This window comes from Gracilinanus agilis, chromosome 4 (genome assembly GCF_016433145.1).
Source record: "Gracilinanus agilis isolate LMUSP501 chromosome 4, AgileGrace, whole genome shotgun sequence".
In the NCBI taxonomy this organism is placed as follows: domain Eukaryota; kingdom Metazoa; phylum Chordata; class Mammalia; order Didelphimorphia; family Didelphidae; genus Gracilinanus; species Gracilinanus agilis.
Genome location: NC_058133.1, coordinates 401930430 through 401947681, shown reverse-complemented (window position 1 = coordinate 401947681; position 17252 = coordinate 401930430). Strand labels below are relative to the sequence as shown.

General features: G+C 32.0%; 1 protein-coding gene across 2 annotated transcripts in view; it reads right to left on the bottom strand.

Moving 5' to 3' along the window:
- Positions 1-6381: 6381 nt before the first annotated feature.
- Positions 6382-17252, bottom strand: part of VTA1 (vesicle trafficking 1) — a 105577-nt gene continuing 94706 nt past the window's right edge. Inside the window, exons 7-8 of one of the 2 annotated variants that reach the window (XM_044677193.1) lie at positions 14668-14748; positions 6382-7585 (exon numbers count right to left, since the gene is read on the bottom strand). In XM_044677193.1, coding sequence (XP_044533128.1) covers positions 7440-7585; positions 14668-14748 — 227 coding nt within the window. In that variant the 3' untranslated portion in view covers positions 6382-7439. The remainder of the gene's footprint in view (positions 7586-14667; positions 14749-17252) is intronic. The other variant, XM_044677194.1, reaches the window with a different exon arrangement.

Below are 17252 nucleotides of genomic sequence, written 5' to 3'. Positions count from 1 at the left end.
ATGGCTTAGCATCCAAATTTTTAAAGGAGAAACTGGCAGAACTCAAGGAGGAAATAGACAGCAAAACTATTCTAGTGGGAGACTTGAACCTCCCACTATCAGATCTAGATAAATCAAACCAAAAAATAAAATAAGAAAGAGGTAAGAGAGATGAATGAAATCCTAGAAAAAATAGATGTAATAGATATGTGGAGAAAAATAAACAGGGACAAAAAAGAAAAAACCTTCTTTTTAGCTGCATATGGCACATTCCCAAATATTGACCATGTAATAGGGCACAGAAACATGGCAAACAAATACAAAAGAGCAGAAATGATAAATGTAATCTTTTCAGACCATAATGCAAACAAAAAAATAATTAGTAAGGGCACCTATACAGGAAAATCAAAAATTCATTGTAAATTAAATAATATGATTCTTCAAAATCAGTTAAAGAACAAATCATAGAAACAATTAATAATTTCATTGAAGAGAATGACAATGATAAGACAGCCTACAAAAATCTGTGGGATGCAGCTAAAGCAGTACTCAGGGGGAAATTTATATCCCTGAGTGCATATATTAACAAATTAGGGAGGGCAAAGATCAATAAACTGGGCATGCAAATCAAAAAACTAGAAAAAGAACAAATTAAAAATCCTCAGTTAAAAACTAAATTAGAGATTATAAAAATTAAAGGAGAAATTAATAAAATTGAAAGTAAAAGAACTATTGAATTAATAAATAAGACTAGAAGCTGGTACTTTGACAAAACAAATAAAATTGACAAAGAACTGGTCAATCTAATTAAAAATAGAAAAGAAGAAAACCAAATTATCAGTATCAAATGAAAAGGGAGACCTCACTTCTAATGATGAGAAAATCAAGGCAATCATTAAAAACTATTTTGCCCAATTATAAGGCAATAAATAAAGCAATCTAGGTGATGTGGATGAATATTTACAGAAATATAAATCACCTAGATCAACAGTAGAAGAAATAGAATACTTAAATAATCCCATGTCAGAAAAAGAAATTGAACAAGCAATCAAAGAAGTCCCTAAGAAAAAATCCCCAGCACCAGATGGATTCACAAGTGAATTCTATCAAACCTTCAAAGAGCAACTAATCCCAATACTATACAAACTATTTAACATAATAAGCAAAGAAGGAGTTCTACCAAACTCCTTTCATGACACAAATATGGTACTGATCCCAAAGCCAGGTAGACCAAAAACAGGAAGAAAACTACACACCAATCTCCTTAATGAACATAGATGCAAAAATCTTAAACAGAATACTAGCAAAAATACTCCAGCAAGTGATCACGAGGGTTATTCATTATGATCAGGTGGGATTTATACCAGAAATGCAAGGATGGTTCAATATTAGGAAAACCATTCACATAATTGACCATATCAACAAGCAAACCAACAAAAATCACATGATTATCTCAATAGATGCTGAAAAAGCCTATGACAAAATACAACACCCATTCCTACTGAAAACACTAGGAAGTATAGAAATAGAAGGGCCTTTCCTAAAAATAAGTGGTATATATCTAAAACCATCAACAAACATCATCTGCAACGCGGATAATTAAAAGCATTCCCAACAAGATCAGGAGTGAAACAAGGATGCCTGTTGTCACCTCTATTATTTAACATTGTACTAGAAACACTAGCAGTAGCAATTAGAGAAGAAAAAGAAATTGAAGGTGTCAAAATAGGCAATAAGGTGACTAAGCTATCACTCTTTGCAGATGATATGATGGTTTACTTAAAAAATTCCAGAGAATCAACTAAAAGTTAGGGGGAAATAAACAACAACTTTAGCAAAGTAGTAGGATACAAAATAAATGCACATAAATCAAAAGCATTTCTATATATTTCCAACACATCGCAACAGGAAGAGTTAGAAAGAGAAATTCCATTTAAAATCACCCTAGACAATATAAAATACTTAGGAATCTATCTACCAAAACACAAACAGGAATAATAAAAACACAACTAGGAAACCCTTTCCACACAATTAAAACTAGATCTAAACAATTGGGGAAACATTGATTGCTTATGAGCAGGATGAGCTAACATAATAAATATGACCATTCTGTGCAAATTAATTTATTTATTAATGCTATACCTATCAAACTACCAAACAACTTTTTTACTGAATTAGAAAAAATTACAACAACGTTCATCTGGAAGAATAAAAGCCTAAGAATATCAAGGGAAATAATGAAAAAAAAATATAAAGGAAGGTGGTCTAGAAGTACCAGATATTAAACTGTACTATAAAGCAGTTGTCACCAAAACAATATGGTACTGGCTATGAGACAGAAGGGAGGATCAATGGAATAGATTAAGAGTAAGTGACCTCAGCAAGGCAGTCTATGAAAAACCAAAGAACCCAGCTTTTAGGACAAAAACGCACTATTTGGCAAAAACTGCTGGGAAAATTGGAAAACAATATGGGAGAGATTGGGTCTAGATCAACATCTCACAACCTATAGGAAGATAAACTCAGAATGGTTGAATAACTTGAATATAAAAAAGGAATCTATAAGTAAATTAGGCGAGCACAGAATAGTACACTTGTCAGATCTTTGGGAAAGGAAAGATTTTATAACCAAGAAAGAGTTAGAAACAATTACAAAGTGTAAAATAAATAATTTTGACTACATTGAACTAAAAAGTTTTTGTACAGACAAAACCAATGTTACCAAAATTAGAAGGGGATCAACAAATTGGGAAAAAAATATAACAAAAAAATCTGACAGAGGTCTAATGACTCAAATATACAAGGAGCTAAATCAATTGTACAAACAATCAAGCCATCCCACAACTGATAAATGGGTAAGGGATATGAATAGGCAATTTTCAGATAAGGAAATCAAAACTATCAATAAGCACATGAGAAAGTGTTCTAAATCTCTAATAATTAGAGAAATACAAATCAAAACAACTCTGAGGTATCATCTCGCATCTAGCAGATTGGCTAAAATGACAGCAGGGGAGAATAATGAATGTTGGAGGGGATGTGGCAAAATTGGGACATTAATGCATTGCTGGTAGAGTTGTGAATTGATCTATCCATTCTGGATGGAAATTTGGAACCATGCTAAAAAGGGCTTTAAAAGACTGCCTGCCTTTTTATCCAGCCATAGCACTTCTTGGTTTATACCCCAAAGAGATAATAAGGAAAAAGACTTGTATAAAAATATTTATAGCTGTGCTCTTTGTGGTGGCAAAAAAATTAGAACATGAGGGAATGTCCTTCGATTGGGGAATGGCTGAACGGATCGTGGTATCTGTTGGTGTTAGAATACTATTGTGCTAAAAGGAATAATGAACTGGAGGAATTCCATGTGAACTGGAATGACCTCCAGGAATTGATGCAGAGTGAAAAGAACAGAACCAGGAGAACATTGTACACAGAGACTGATACACTGTGGTAAAATCTAATGTAATGGACTTCTGTACTAGCAGCAATGCAATGATCCAGGACAACTCTGAGGGATTTATAAAAAAGAACGTTACCCACATTCAGAGGAAGAACTACAGGAGTGGAAACACAGAAGAAAAACAACTGCTTGAACATATTGACTGATGGGGATATTATTGGTGAGATAGACGCTAAACGATAACTCTCCAACTATCAATAATAAGGAATTAGGTCTTGATCAATGATACGTGCAAAACCCAGTGGAATTGTGCTACAGGAGGTTGGGAGGCTTGGGGGAGAGGAAACGAACATGAAATATATAACTATGGGAAAATATTCAAAATAAAATAAAAAATTATATATTTTTTTCAGATTAAATTCCAATACAATTTAAAAATATTTATTTTCTGATATTTTGCAATCCATGTTCTTTCCTTCTCTCCCCCCCCCCCCCTTCCCCAAGAAGGCAGGTAATATGNCTATGAAAAACCAAAGAACCCAGCTTTTGGGACAAAAACGCACTATTTGGCAAAAACTGCTGGGAAAATTGGAAAACAATATGGGAGAGATTGGGTCTAGATCAACATCTCACAACCTATAGGAAGATAAACTCAGAATGGTTGAATAACTTGAATATAAAAAAGGAATCTATAAGTAAATTAGGCGAGCACAGAATAGTACACTTGTCAGATCTTTGGGAAAGGAAAGATTTTATAACCAAGAAAGAGTTAGAAACAATTACAAAGTGTAAAATAAATAATTTTGACTACATTGAACTAAAAAGTTTTTGTACAGACAAAACCAATGTTACCAAAATTAGAAGGGGATCAACAAATTGGGAAAAAAATATAACAAAAAAATCTGACAGAGGTCTAATGACTCAAATATACAAGGAGCTAAATCAATTGTACAAACAATCAAGCCATCCCACAACTGATAAATGGGTAAGGGATATGAATAGGCAATTTTCAGATAAGGAAATCAAAACTATCAATAAGCACATGAGAAAGTGTTCTAAATCTCTAATAATTAGAGAAATACAAATCAAAACAACTCTGAGGTATCATCTCGCATCTAGCAGATTGGCTAAAATGACAGCAGGGGAGAATAATGAATGTTGGAGGGGATGTGGCAAAATTGGGACATTAATGCATTGCTGGTAGAGTTGTGAATTGATCTATCCATTCTGGATGGAAATTTGGAACCATGCTAAAAAGGGCTTTAAAAGACTGCCTGCCTTTTTATCCAGCCATAGCACTTCTTGGTTTATACCCCAAAGAGATAATAAGGAAAAAGACTTGTATAAAAATATTTATAGCTGTGCTCTTTGTGGTGGCAAAAAAATTAGAACATGAGGGAATGTCCTTCGATTGGGGAATGGCTGAACGGATCGTGGTATCTGTTGGTGTTAGAATACTATTGTGCTAAAAGGAATAATGAACTGGAGGAATTCCATGTGAACTGGAATGACCTCCAGGAATTGATGCAGAGTGAAAAGAACAGAACCAGGAGAACATTGTACACAGAGACTGATACACTGTGGTAAAATCGAATGTAATGGACTTCTGTACTAGCAGCAATGCAATGATCCAGGACAACTCTGAGGGATTTATAAAAAAGAACGTTACCCACATTCAGAGGAAGAACTACAGGAGTGGAAACACAGAAGAAAAACAACTGCTTGAACATATTGGCTGATGGGGATATTATTGGTGAGATAGACGCTAAACGATAACTCTCCAACTATCAATAATAAGGAATTAGGTCTTGATCAATGATACGTGCAAAACCCAGTGGAATTGTGCTACAGGAGGTTGGGAGGCTTGGGGGAGAGGAAACGAACATGAAATATATAACTATGGGAAAATATTCAAAATAAAATAAAAAATTATATATTTTTTTCAGATTAAATTCCAATACAATTTAAAAATATTTATTTTCTGATATTTTGCAATCCATGTTCTTTCCTTCTCTCCCCCCCCCCCCCTTCCCCAAGAAGGCAGGTAATATGCTATAGGTTATTTATATATATATATATTACATATTTCCATGTTCATCATGTTGTGAAATAAGACACATATTGCTTTCACTAGAGAAAAATTCATGGATAGAGAATAGTATATTTACATTTTGTTTTTAGACTCTTTCTTCTATGGGAGTGGATATCCATTTTTTTTTGGCTATGAATCTCTTGGATTTATCCTAGATTCTTGCCTTGTTGATAATAGTTGTTATTCACAGTTGATCATCATGCACTCTTGTTAATGTGTACAATGTTTTCCTGGTTTTGGTTACTTCATTTTGCATCACTTTGTATTTCTTTCCAGGTTTTTGCATGATCTTGTTTGCCATTTCTTATGCGCAATAGCATTCTGTTATAAGCAGATACCACGACTTTTTCAGTCATTGCCCAATTGATGGACATTCCTTCAGTTTCCAGTTCTTTGCCACCACGAAAGAGCTGCTATAAATTTGTTTGTACAGGTAGGTTCTTTTTCCCTTTTTAAAATTTCTTTGGGATGCAAACCTAGTAATAGTATTGCCGAGTCAAAGGGTGTGCACAGTTTTATGGCCCTTTGGGCATGGGTCCAGATTGCTCTCCAGAATGGATGTATCAGTTTGCAGCTCCACCAGCAGTGTATTAGTGTAATTTTTCCATGTCCCCTCCAACATGGATCATTTTTCTTTTTTGTCATTTTAACCAGGCTCCAATGGGTGTGAGTTGTTTTAATTTGCATTTTCCCTAATCAATAGTCATTTGAAGCATTTTTTCATATGGTTAAAGATCATTTTAATTTCTTCACCAGAGAATCACCTGTTCATATCCTTTGACCATTTGTCAATAAGATTTACTCATGAAAATATAGTTGGTAGTTATTATTCAAATACGTTGTCAAATTACTGAGCAGAAATTGTAATCTGACCAGGTTCCACTGAGTATAACAAATAATTTGGAGGTACTGTTTGCTAAATTTCTTTAATTTATAAACTGATCTCAATCAAAAATATGTTCTCCTAAATATGTCTATTGCAATATGTGGCACAATAACAGACACTGGGATTATTGAATAAATTATACTAATTAAAAGAATCTTTTTTTTGTTTTTATTTCTTACATAATACAGATGCATGTATAACACAATAACATCATAATCCCCAAGAATAAAGCTTATACACTAAACAGTTCCAAACTCCAAGATCATAGTTATAAAATCTACAGGTTCCACTACTAGTAGAGTTTTGTATCTTCATTCAAAGGGCCAAATTCTCAGACATTTGGAAAATATAAAATTAAATTGTCTATGGAAAGTAAGTCAACTGATTTGCTTCAAAAATCAATGTATAAAACCAAGCAGTTTGGAAACCTGCATCATTTAAATTAAACGAATATTCACCAAGCACTTACTATGTTTGAGTCCTCCTTACCATTTTACTCTATTTCCTGTCAAGAAAATTTACAGTCTTTAATCTAGTAGCATTTAACGTGAACACAAATTTTTTTTTTTTCAAAATGAACTTTCACTGATTATCTAATGATTTTCCCCAAAGAATTCTTGAGGTGAAATTCAAATGTGATCTCTCATCTTTAAGTTAAATTCAATTTCAGATTAATGTAGTAAAACAGCATTGTGGCTGCCCACAGTCTATAGATGTTTTTCTTTTATTTAATAATAAATGTAAATTGAATTACTAAAGTTATTCCCAGTATAAATAAATTTTTGATGAAATTCCTGTCTTCACTATTTTCAAAAGTTCCTTGTTCATTTTCAGTATCTTGCTAACATTAGCCCCCTGGACCAAAACATGACTGGTTCCCTGAGGTGGGAAATGAAAGCTGGTTGAGCCTGCTGATGAAAGCTACAGCAGGAACTGGACACATAAACACAGGTTTCATTGTCGTATTCAATGGAACTGGAGCCTTTCTTATTATTACTGTGTTCCTGATGGACTGAAGATGGAGTAATGGAGTGTTAGTTCTTTAGCCCCAAAATACATGAATGTTTTGGACAAAGGCTTCATTCTCTGCCTGTAGTCAGCAACTTGAGGGCTTTCTGTAGATTCTGCACAGCAGTGCTTACATCTTCATATTGCAAAGCACTGCCTGCATACTTGCAGTATTTCTGAGCTCTGGCAAAGTCCTCTGGTGTTAGACGGACATCCCCTGCAAGAATAATCAAAGAATTGAAAAACAATGAAAAATGTATGCAAACTATCTAATTAGGTTAGATCAATGTTAACTTTGGCCATTTAATGTACTGCCACCTTCAGGTTATGTTATTTTCACTTCCATTTTAGTATAGTTTGTTTACTTTTAAGAGATTTAATAGAAATTGCAGGAATAAAACTATAGGTGCTTTTCATTATATGATACAAATATGTAGTAAAATTTCCCTTTCAGAATCTAGAAAAAGCTTTCACACTTCAGCAAATTAAGTGCAAAACTGTTACATACTGAATGAAACAAGACAGTGGCTGCTGTGTTTATGCTGGAATCACTGAAGTCTTTTCATGGAATAATACACACAGACTAAAACTTCTTCAATCCCCACTTATACTAAAATAAAATCCTACCACTCTAAATAAATATAAAGGAATGAACTATGTTTTTTTTTTTAAATTGGCATTTTTTTCTCTTTCAAAATTATTCTACTTTGCTTTTGGGGGGCACGAAATATACATTACATTTTCTTGAACTTTTTCTAAAAAACAAAGATTGCCAATATTTAATTATATGTCCATAAATGTATGTATAAATACATAAGTTATTTACATATGTATATATATATATATATAAATAAAGGAATGATAACCTCTTCACATTTATTTTTGTTATATTAATTTGAACCATTTTTTTTTACTATAGAGGTGGGCAATAATAAAGATTTACCAAGCATAAGCTCCTGGCATTTTCAAAGTTTTATCAAACTTTAATGATTTAAGTGTCTAAATTTTGAGCTTCTGTAAAGATAAAGATTACTTTCAATGTAGAGTGTAATAAGAACTAAGTTTTTCTTTTCCTGTATCGAAGGGCTTCTATATAGCAACAGAACAATGCATGTTCACAGTTCTAAAATCTGTGTAACAACATAACAAATGAGAGAGCCTTTTAATTCCTTGTGAGAATTTGCTACAATAAAGTTAGATAAAAAAAAAAAATCAAAAATCAACCAGACTGGTGGGTACAGGATAAAGTTAATTTTATGATGTTCTATTAAACTGCAAACAAACATAATTTTTAAAAACATAGCAAAATTTTAAAATATGACAACTTATTGAAGTATCTCTGAAAGTATTTAGTGATAAGTAGAATTCAGTTTTTTGAAGAGTAATTTTACTATCAGCAGATAAAGAAAATCGACATCAAAATGTGATGAGGAGAGAAGTTTGCTTAAATTATTATTTAGATATTGTTGAAAGGCAAAAAAATCTTGGTGTCTGTGTGTGTGTGTAAAAGAGACAGAGAAAGACAGCATTTACTTTTTGTACAAAGTGAAGCGGAAGAGTATCAAAAAATAGGAAAATGGACAGCTAAGTGAGATAACTCAGGCCAAATTTATATTTTTAAAAATACAAATTTTAATTACTTTCAATTCTATTTTATGATGAATTTGAGATCTGGCTGAGAATCATTGCAGAATAAAAATAAACAAATAGATATGTCACTGATTAATTTACCCCTTTGAAAAAAAGCCATTGATGTTTATTTTCTTGGGGATTTATGAAGATAACAATAAGAACAAGGAATTAGAGGGTCAGTTGCAGGGTATGTTAATGACTTTTGATTTAATGACATGACTCCATATGATAATTATCTATTTTCATGTCTTCCAGGAAGGCAGCAAAGTGAAATTAGGTAGATAATCATTCTAATTTAAAATTTTTAAAAATTTCAACTAGTAAAATTATCGAAATGAATAAGTAAATATTAATATCAATAAAAGGGAAGATATTTTCCATTTTAAAAATTATTCTCAAATGTAAATAGTCTATATTCATGATTATTGCTGACTTACAGTAAATATAAAAGAAAAATAAAACTTAACCATTAAATTACTGTTTTGAAAATACAAAAAAATTTAAGCCACAGAAATTAATAAATAATTCCATGTTAAACAAAAGTCATTCCATACTTTTTGTTAATAAGTTACACATTAAAAACAGGTCTTTTTCCTCATTAAATCAGAAAAAAATAGTATCTTGAAATCAGAAAGGTATTTCAGATTGGGTACAGGAAAAGAATATACATATGTGTGTGTAAAATACATGTATTATACACAAACACATAAAACAAAAGAAAAAAGGAAAAAAAGAGGAAGAAAGGAAGAAAACTCACTCAAATTCAGAGAAGTATGTATAGCACAAAGAGCAGTGACTTGAGTAGGGAGACCTGGGTTCATATTCTAACTATGACAACGAGTACTTTTGTGACTGTAGGAAAATCCTACCCAGGATCAGTTTTCTAATCTGTAAAATGAGGGCTTGTACTAGATGGCTTCTGAAGTACCTTCCAGTTGTAAATTTAGGATCCTAAAGATGTGCTATATTATCTAACTGGATGAAAATAAAACTTAACCCACATACTGCTTATTCATTTGTGCTTAATATTTTTAAATGCCAAAAGAAACTAGTAAGTCATTCTTTAGAAAATAGTTAAGGCATTGGTCCAGAACCTGGCTGATTTACTGGAGGAAGCCCAGTTATTTTGACAGTACCAGTCTTAGTATTCTTTTCTGGTACCATACTATTTTTAATATTTGGATATAAATATATATGCATAGTAACAAAAGTCTTTTTTCACTTTTAGTTTATAAATTAAACATGTCCACTAATGACAAAACTGCTAACTTTATTAGAAGTAGTGAATGATGAAGATATCAACTATATAAAAGTCATGGAAAAAGTAAAATTATTTTTATTTCATGGAAGCTTAATAAATCCAATTGGTAGCTTTAGTTTTGTTCTTAATATAAAACTAAAGAAATAGTTACATCAAATATTTCAGATATTACATTATTTATCAAAGAGTTATGTGAAAGTTATGTTATCCCAATGTGGAAGTACATATCATTATACTAGAAAAATACTACATTTAAATTAAAAATTTTAATTGTTTTCTTTTGCTCTTAAGTCAGGACTTAAGAAACAACTATAAAAAACATTTTTATAGGTAATTTCTCAGATAAAAGCTTTATATCTCAAATATCTAGAGAAATGAGTCAATTTTATAAGAATATGAGTCATTCTTCAATTGATAAATGTGCCATTTTTAGTCATATGAAATGGTCATCTGAAAAAATGTAACCTCTTGTGTGGCATGGCAAAAAACTGTGCAGCTCCTGCTTTCCCAAAAGTTAAGCTTATGAAGGCCTCTAAAAGAAAGCTCTTGCCACCAATATTCTGAGCACTCTCAATTGTTTTCAACATAAGAAATGGATATGGTTTTATCAGAGGAAATGAGATTACAGAATCCTCTTGTATATATATGTTGCCTTCACTATTACAATGTGAAAACATAGATTATATCTGCTTTTTGATTTCTATCCTAGTTCTTAGCTTAAATGTTTAATTGTTTTTTCATTCATTAATACACTTGGGTGAAAAAAAAAACAATTCCCTGGTGAGCAAAACACCTAGTGGTTTTAATGGAGTAAAATATTAAATAGTTGTATATATATTACATATCATTATATATGATAGCTAATAGGGTGATATGGAAACCAAAGAAAATTATTTGATATTAGAGTATAAGTCTAATGTCCATTGTGAAAATAGTTAAAGTTCAATTGTACTTCTCCCTGGTCAGATTGCATTTGTAATAGCATGACTAGCATATGCTGTCACAGCTTAGAAAGGATGATGGTAATCTGGTGAATGTCAATAGGAATGTCAATGATAAGGCAGTGATTTTCAAAATTTTTGATCTCTAAAATCCTATATATGCCTACAGATAATTAAGGACTCTCAAAGAATTTTTGATTACATGAGTTATATCTAACAATATTAATTATATTAGAAACTAAAACACTACTATGTATTATTATGAAAACACTTTTGACTTTGTAGACAACCTTTATAAATTTGAGACCTCCTGTGATATGGGGTCTATAAACCATTTCGTATGAAGATTGGCTGAAGAAACAAGGGATAATTAATCCTGAAGAAGAGAAAACTAAAGGGATAAAATACTAGGTAGTTTCAAATATTTGACAGACAAAGTTTGTTCTGGAGGGCAGAACTAGAACCAATAAAAGTGAAGAAATTACGGGGACTTATATGTATTTTAAATAATCATGATAAAAATCTTTTAAACTATTAATTACTTACAGTTATCTAAAATGGAATGGGCTTCCTGTAGGGTGAACAATTAAATTTTTAATCACTTCAAGCAGAAGCTGAATAATAATTTAAGTGTTAGGATACTTTACAGGTTTATGCCTTGGGCAAATGGCTATACCAAATGATCTCTGAAGTCCTTTCCAACACTTAAATTTTATGATTTTTCTTTTTTAGGGGTTCAAGTGAACCAGCTCCATATAGTAGAATGGAAACAAAAAGTCCCTAAAATAACAGAATAAAATGATGAGAATATACTTTCTTCCCCAATCTTTCCTAATTCCAGTGCCTGTCCTCTTAATTATTTTCAATTTATTATGTATGTAGCTTGTTTTGTAAACATTTGTTTTCATGTTGTCTCCCCCCATAAAAGACAGGCTGTTTGATCACTAGAGCTTGAGAGTTCTGAGCAAAGTACTCAGTCAATCATGGCAAATCCTAGAGAGTGAGGGGCATCAGGTTGTCAAAGGAGCAGCAAGATAATCCAGGTTGCAGCTCCTAGGTTCCCATGATAAGCACTGGGATGAGAGTAGCCAATTCTGGAGAATTTTTCACTTGTTTTACTGTCTGAAGTTCTACCAACTTGAGATTCATCTGAGTAAACAAACTATCCTATTTCAAGAACCAAACATATGTATAGAACAGGGGCTTTTAATTTTAGTGTATGTTATGGACAATCTCAGGCAGTTTGATAAAACCTTTGAAGCCCTTTTCAGAATAATGACTTGTGGTCTACATTCATAATGAAAGGAAATGATAAATTTCAGTTTGAGGTTAGTGAAAATCACGATGCCATTCCAGTCCCCAAATTCATAGACCTCCTAGATACTCTGTATAGACACTTAATTAAGAACTCTTACCCTAGAAAATTAGCAAACTAAAAATTATTTCAGCTTATTTTTCCACTAAGATCTTTATAACTTTATATACCACTGAAAAACTTTTGACTAAAGGAGAAAGAAAATAATTTTGGAGTGTTCAGTACTTTGGGGACTAGATAAAGCCTAAACAGATTTAAAAGCATTTAAAAATCTGGAAAGAAGCTTGAAAAGAAAAGAAAAAGAAAACACAGAAACCTATTCAAGACAGTTATCTATTAAAAAAAAAAGAGTGCCTTGCTCAAGAACAGTTAATAAATTGTCTTTTTCTCTTCTATATTTCCTGCTTTTAGTATCCAAGATAATACTATTAGTACTATAACTTGGTCTTTATGAGTTAAGCGAGGTTTTATGGGATAGCATGGTAACCTAAACACAATATATAGTAGGTCCTTGTTTTACGCAAACTCAACACATGTGAATTTATTAATATGCTATTGGCAATCAAAAAGTAAAGGCAGAAAATTATGTAAAATAAAATTTAATCACATGCTACATCCCCACCATTTTCCCTAGAGGTATAAAATCTCACAGCAGTTCATTCAACCATGCCTTTTTTCACTCTGAGAAGTTAGCATTACATTGTTTTACCCTCAACATTAGCTCCTGGGGTCAGTCTTCGACCAGAATTCTTACTTGTAACAAGTCATATCGACATCAGAGCATTTTTTCATTAACCCTATTTTAGTTATTAATAATGGCTCAAAACTACAAGAGTAGTGACTTTGGTAGCTCTGATAAGCCTAAGAAAAGTCATAAATTGTCTAGGTATGTTTGTGTAAGAAATATTTATTATAATGGGGTTGGCAATTATGTGTGATTTTCAACTTGGAATTTTCAGTTTTCAACTCAGAAGATATTTGGTTGCATAAAACTAGGTCCTACTGTATAATGTTTTTAGAGGGAAATGGTTTGGGATTTCTAACTTAAGGCAAATTTTGGGACATAATCTATTTTGTAAACTGAAAATTGTACAAAAAATTTATTCTAATCTTTGTTCATCACTTGTGTCATTTATACACAATGGTATATATATATATATATACATATATACAACAAAGATCAACAAAGATATATATACACACACAAATATACATAAACATATCATATGAAATTATGATTTAGACCAAAAGGGAAAAAATTATCATTCATTTCCATGTTACATTCAGGAAGTAATCCAGTGTTCTAATTTTTTCCATACAAAGTGAGGCATGTTAAGTGTTAATGACTCCTTTAGCTGCTAAAGCTTACTTAAACTTAGGTATTAATTAGTCTTTTATCAGTTGAAATTTAATTTTGCTTAAATAGATATTAGCCTGATTGGGATTTGTAAGGAATAAATGAAGTACACATGATATGCCAAACTTTCTCTGGGGTTTCATTTCCCTATTATGCCATGAGAGTCAGTGAAACAAAATTCCTCTTAAAGCAACTTTATATCCCACCACTATGCATTTATTATATAACATTACATAATATTATATAACTCAGAAGGTAGTATCCTTGAAGTCCACCTCTGAATGGAAGTCCACTTCCAAAAGGAACCTATTAGAAGGTTGAGGGAGAGTAGAGAGGAGAAGGAAGAGTTGGGATATTAAGAGAGAAGGGGAAATGGCTGTGATTTTATACCAAAAAAAAAAAAAAATGGGTAAACTACTACAAACTCCCATCTTTTTTCAAACAAATGTTCTCATGGCATTTTTTATAGTTGCAAATCTTGAAATTACACAATCACAGTCACAAAATGACTCAAAGTGTCTAGATAAACTAGATAAACAAACACTTGCATTTTAAAAAATTAAAACTAAGAAAATGTACAAAAGATATCACTGAGGAAATGTATGAACAGAAAAGAAGATGGATACCCTGTGATAGGAATAAGAGATAATAGATGAAGAGATCAAGTATATTATTGGTATTTGTATGATGGAGGAATTATTCGTGTATTATTATTGTTATATTTTGAAAATAAGGTGGAAAACAGCATAAAAACTTCACAAAACAAATCCAAATCCAATAAATATATACTTACCTATGGTCATAGTACTGAAAAGAGCTGGATCAACAGCAGGAATATTCTGGGGAGTGGGTTGGAGAGTATTACCTGTTACACCTATAAATAAGTAAAGTACAAATAATTATTAAAAGTATCACACATTTAATTATATATTCAGAATCATATAGAAGTCATTATATTACCTAACTATACTCACTGACCTCAACAGATTTTATTTATTTAATATACCTGATGATGATTTAATACATCTGATAACAAAAAGGTATGATGAAGTGGTAAAGTAATCTATGAGAATTGATATGCATGTTTTGGGGTACAAAGCTCTCCAAAATATATATATGAATATATAGGTCATACATATCTATTTCAAATTGCTTTTGAATTATTACTTATCAACCCATAGATAGGGAAATAAAGCCCTCTTAATTTCTTGACTGTACTATATCTCTTTGCATTAGTATGTTTCACAGGATTTTTAATTTTGTGAATAAGTTTAATTTCATATATTTAATCTACCATTAAAGTCTTTATTTCAAGTTAGAAACAGTTAAAAATATCACATCATCTTAATAATTGTTAATTTTGATTAATGAGAGGCTTAATCAAGGTTGAAAATTCATGAAAAGGAAAGGTAATCATTTCCCAATTATGCATGTATGGTTCAAGCTACATTAAAATTAAAGAAGAGAAGAAGAGCCTCTTTCCCCACATAACAAAGTTAAAATGATCCAATAATATTATGTAAATATTTTGTAGATCTTAAAGTTATATAACTGTAAACTATTATTAATAATGAATAGTGAACTATATTTCCTTCCAAAAAATAGCTCCATTACTGGATTAAATATTAATTCTAAGGATTGGCTTCTAAGACAAGAGGTGGAAGTAATAATTTGAAGGTAGGGAGGAATTAAGAGAGTACATTAGAGAGAAAAGCCAAATTGGGCAGTTTGTGAGGATGTGAATATGTTCTAAGAAAATTTTAGAATAATACTCAAGTAACCTTATTAAAATTCTAGAAAAATGGTTCCATAACAGATTATGGCTAGAAGTTCTTGACACGTATTATACCATAAGATTTACCCAACTTTTAATTACATGTAATCTGGAACAAAATTCATAGAATAATGAAGTTGAAGAATTGAGAACTGTAAGAAATTATGTGGTTTAGTTATCTGAGGCTAATGTTTATGTAAGGTAGATAATCGTGTTTACTCTTATTAAGGTCAACATTCTATATTCAGCCTTATTAACAGCTGTATTATTAACATAGCAAAAACACTGACATATATTCAATATAAATCCCTCATTACTACTTTAACTCCTTAATGTTTTTTTAAAGGGCTCATAAAAGTAACTGTCTTAATCTAAATAACTGGTTCTAGATTCTCTTGGTTTATGCTGATGTTGAGGGTACTGAGACCTTAAGAGTATCTTATTGTCAAAGTGTTAATTATGGGATAAATTTCAGAAAGACACAAGAACAGAGAGCTGCAGAGCTTGATGAATATCTGGGAGAAGTGTGGGTGAAAAGGAAACGAAGATGCTAAAAATTCTTGTGGACAAAGTTGCTTCCCTTGAAACTGACTTATTCATAACTCAAAAAAAAATTTTAACAGAATCAGAGGGCAGGTAAGCATCTTTGGAGATTGCCAGGTTCATATACCCTTCTTTAGAAAAAGTTCTTATGTAAATCAAAATTTCTCCTATCCCCAACCCCCTTTATTGTCTTTAGTAATGCATTCTAAAAAGCACTGGATTTGAAGTGAGATGACCTGGGGTTTCAGTAACTGAGTTATGGATTTGGAGCTGAAAGAGATCTGAAAGATTGAACCCAAATCATTCATTTTATGGATGAAAAAAACAAAGCCCAGAAATGTTAAATGGCACATAAAGGGTCAAACAGCTAATCAGAGTCTAAGATGGAATTTGGAATCAGTTCCTCCTGATTCAAATTGCCTCTACCTCTCAAATCTGTCTGGGTCACTTACCCTGTCTTGGACTCAAATTCTTCATCTGTTCTGGATTGGATGTCCTTTAAGTTCATTTTCTAGCTCTAAGTCTATGATCTTATTGTTCTTTACACTGCAAAAATGGCTAGCTACTAGTTGGCATGTTGAAGGAAGTCTTAATGATGGAAACACAGTCAATCCTCAACATTTGTGCACTTAACTTTTGAGACTTCAAGCATTCACATGATTTTATAAGTAATCTTATTTCACTTTCACATTTGCAATTGGAACATTCATGGTTATGCACAATAAAGAAAAAATGAGAGGCAGGATGAGCGCAAGTTTATATCTACAAAAGAAGGAAAGTATTCATACAAGTGTTCATGAATCCACTCTAAAAAATGCTAAAGTAACCTCTCAAGTGCTTAAGAGGGAATTGAAAAAATGGAAAAGTGGCCAAATTTGTGAATAAATGAAATGAGCCAAGTCCCTGATCATACCTGCCCTTGAGCATCCTGTTTTTCCTGTTGCCTGTGCTGCTTCCTAGGCTCCCTAGCATTCTGGGATGGAAGGACAGAACTGCTCAGGCCATTGGACCAACTTAGCTCAGGCAAGAGTATGGGCTGGAGGTGGGATTCACCCTGAGGT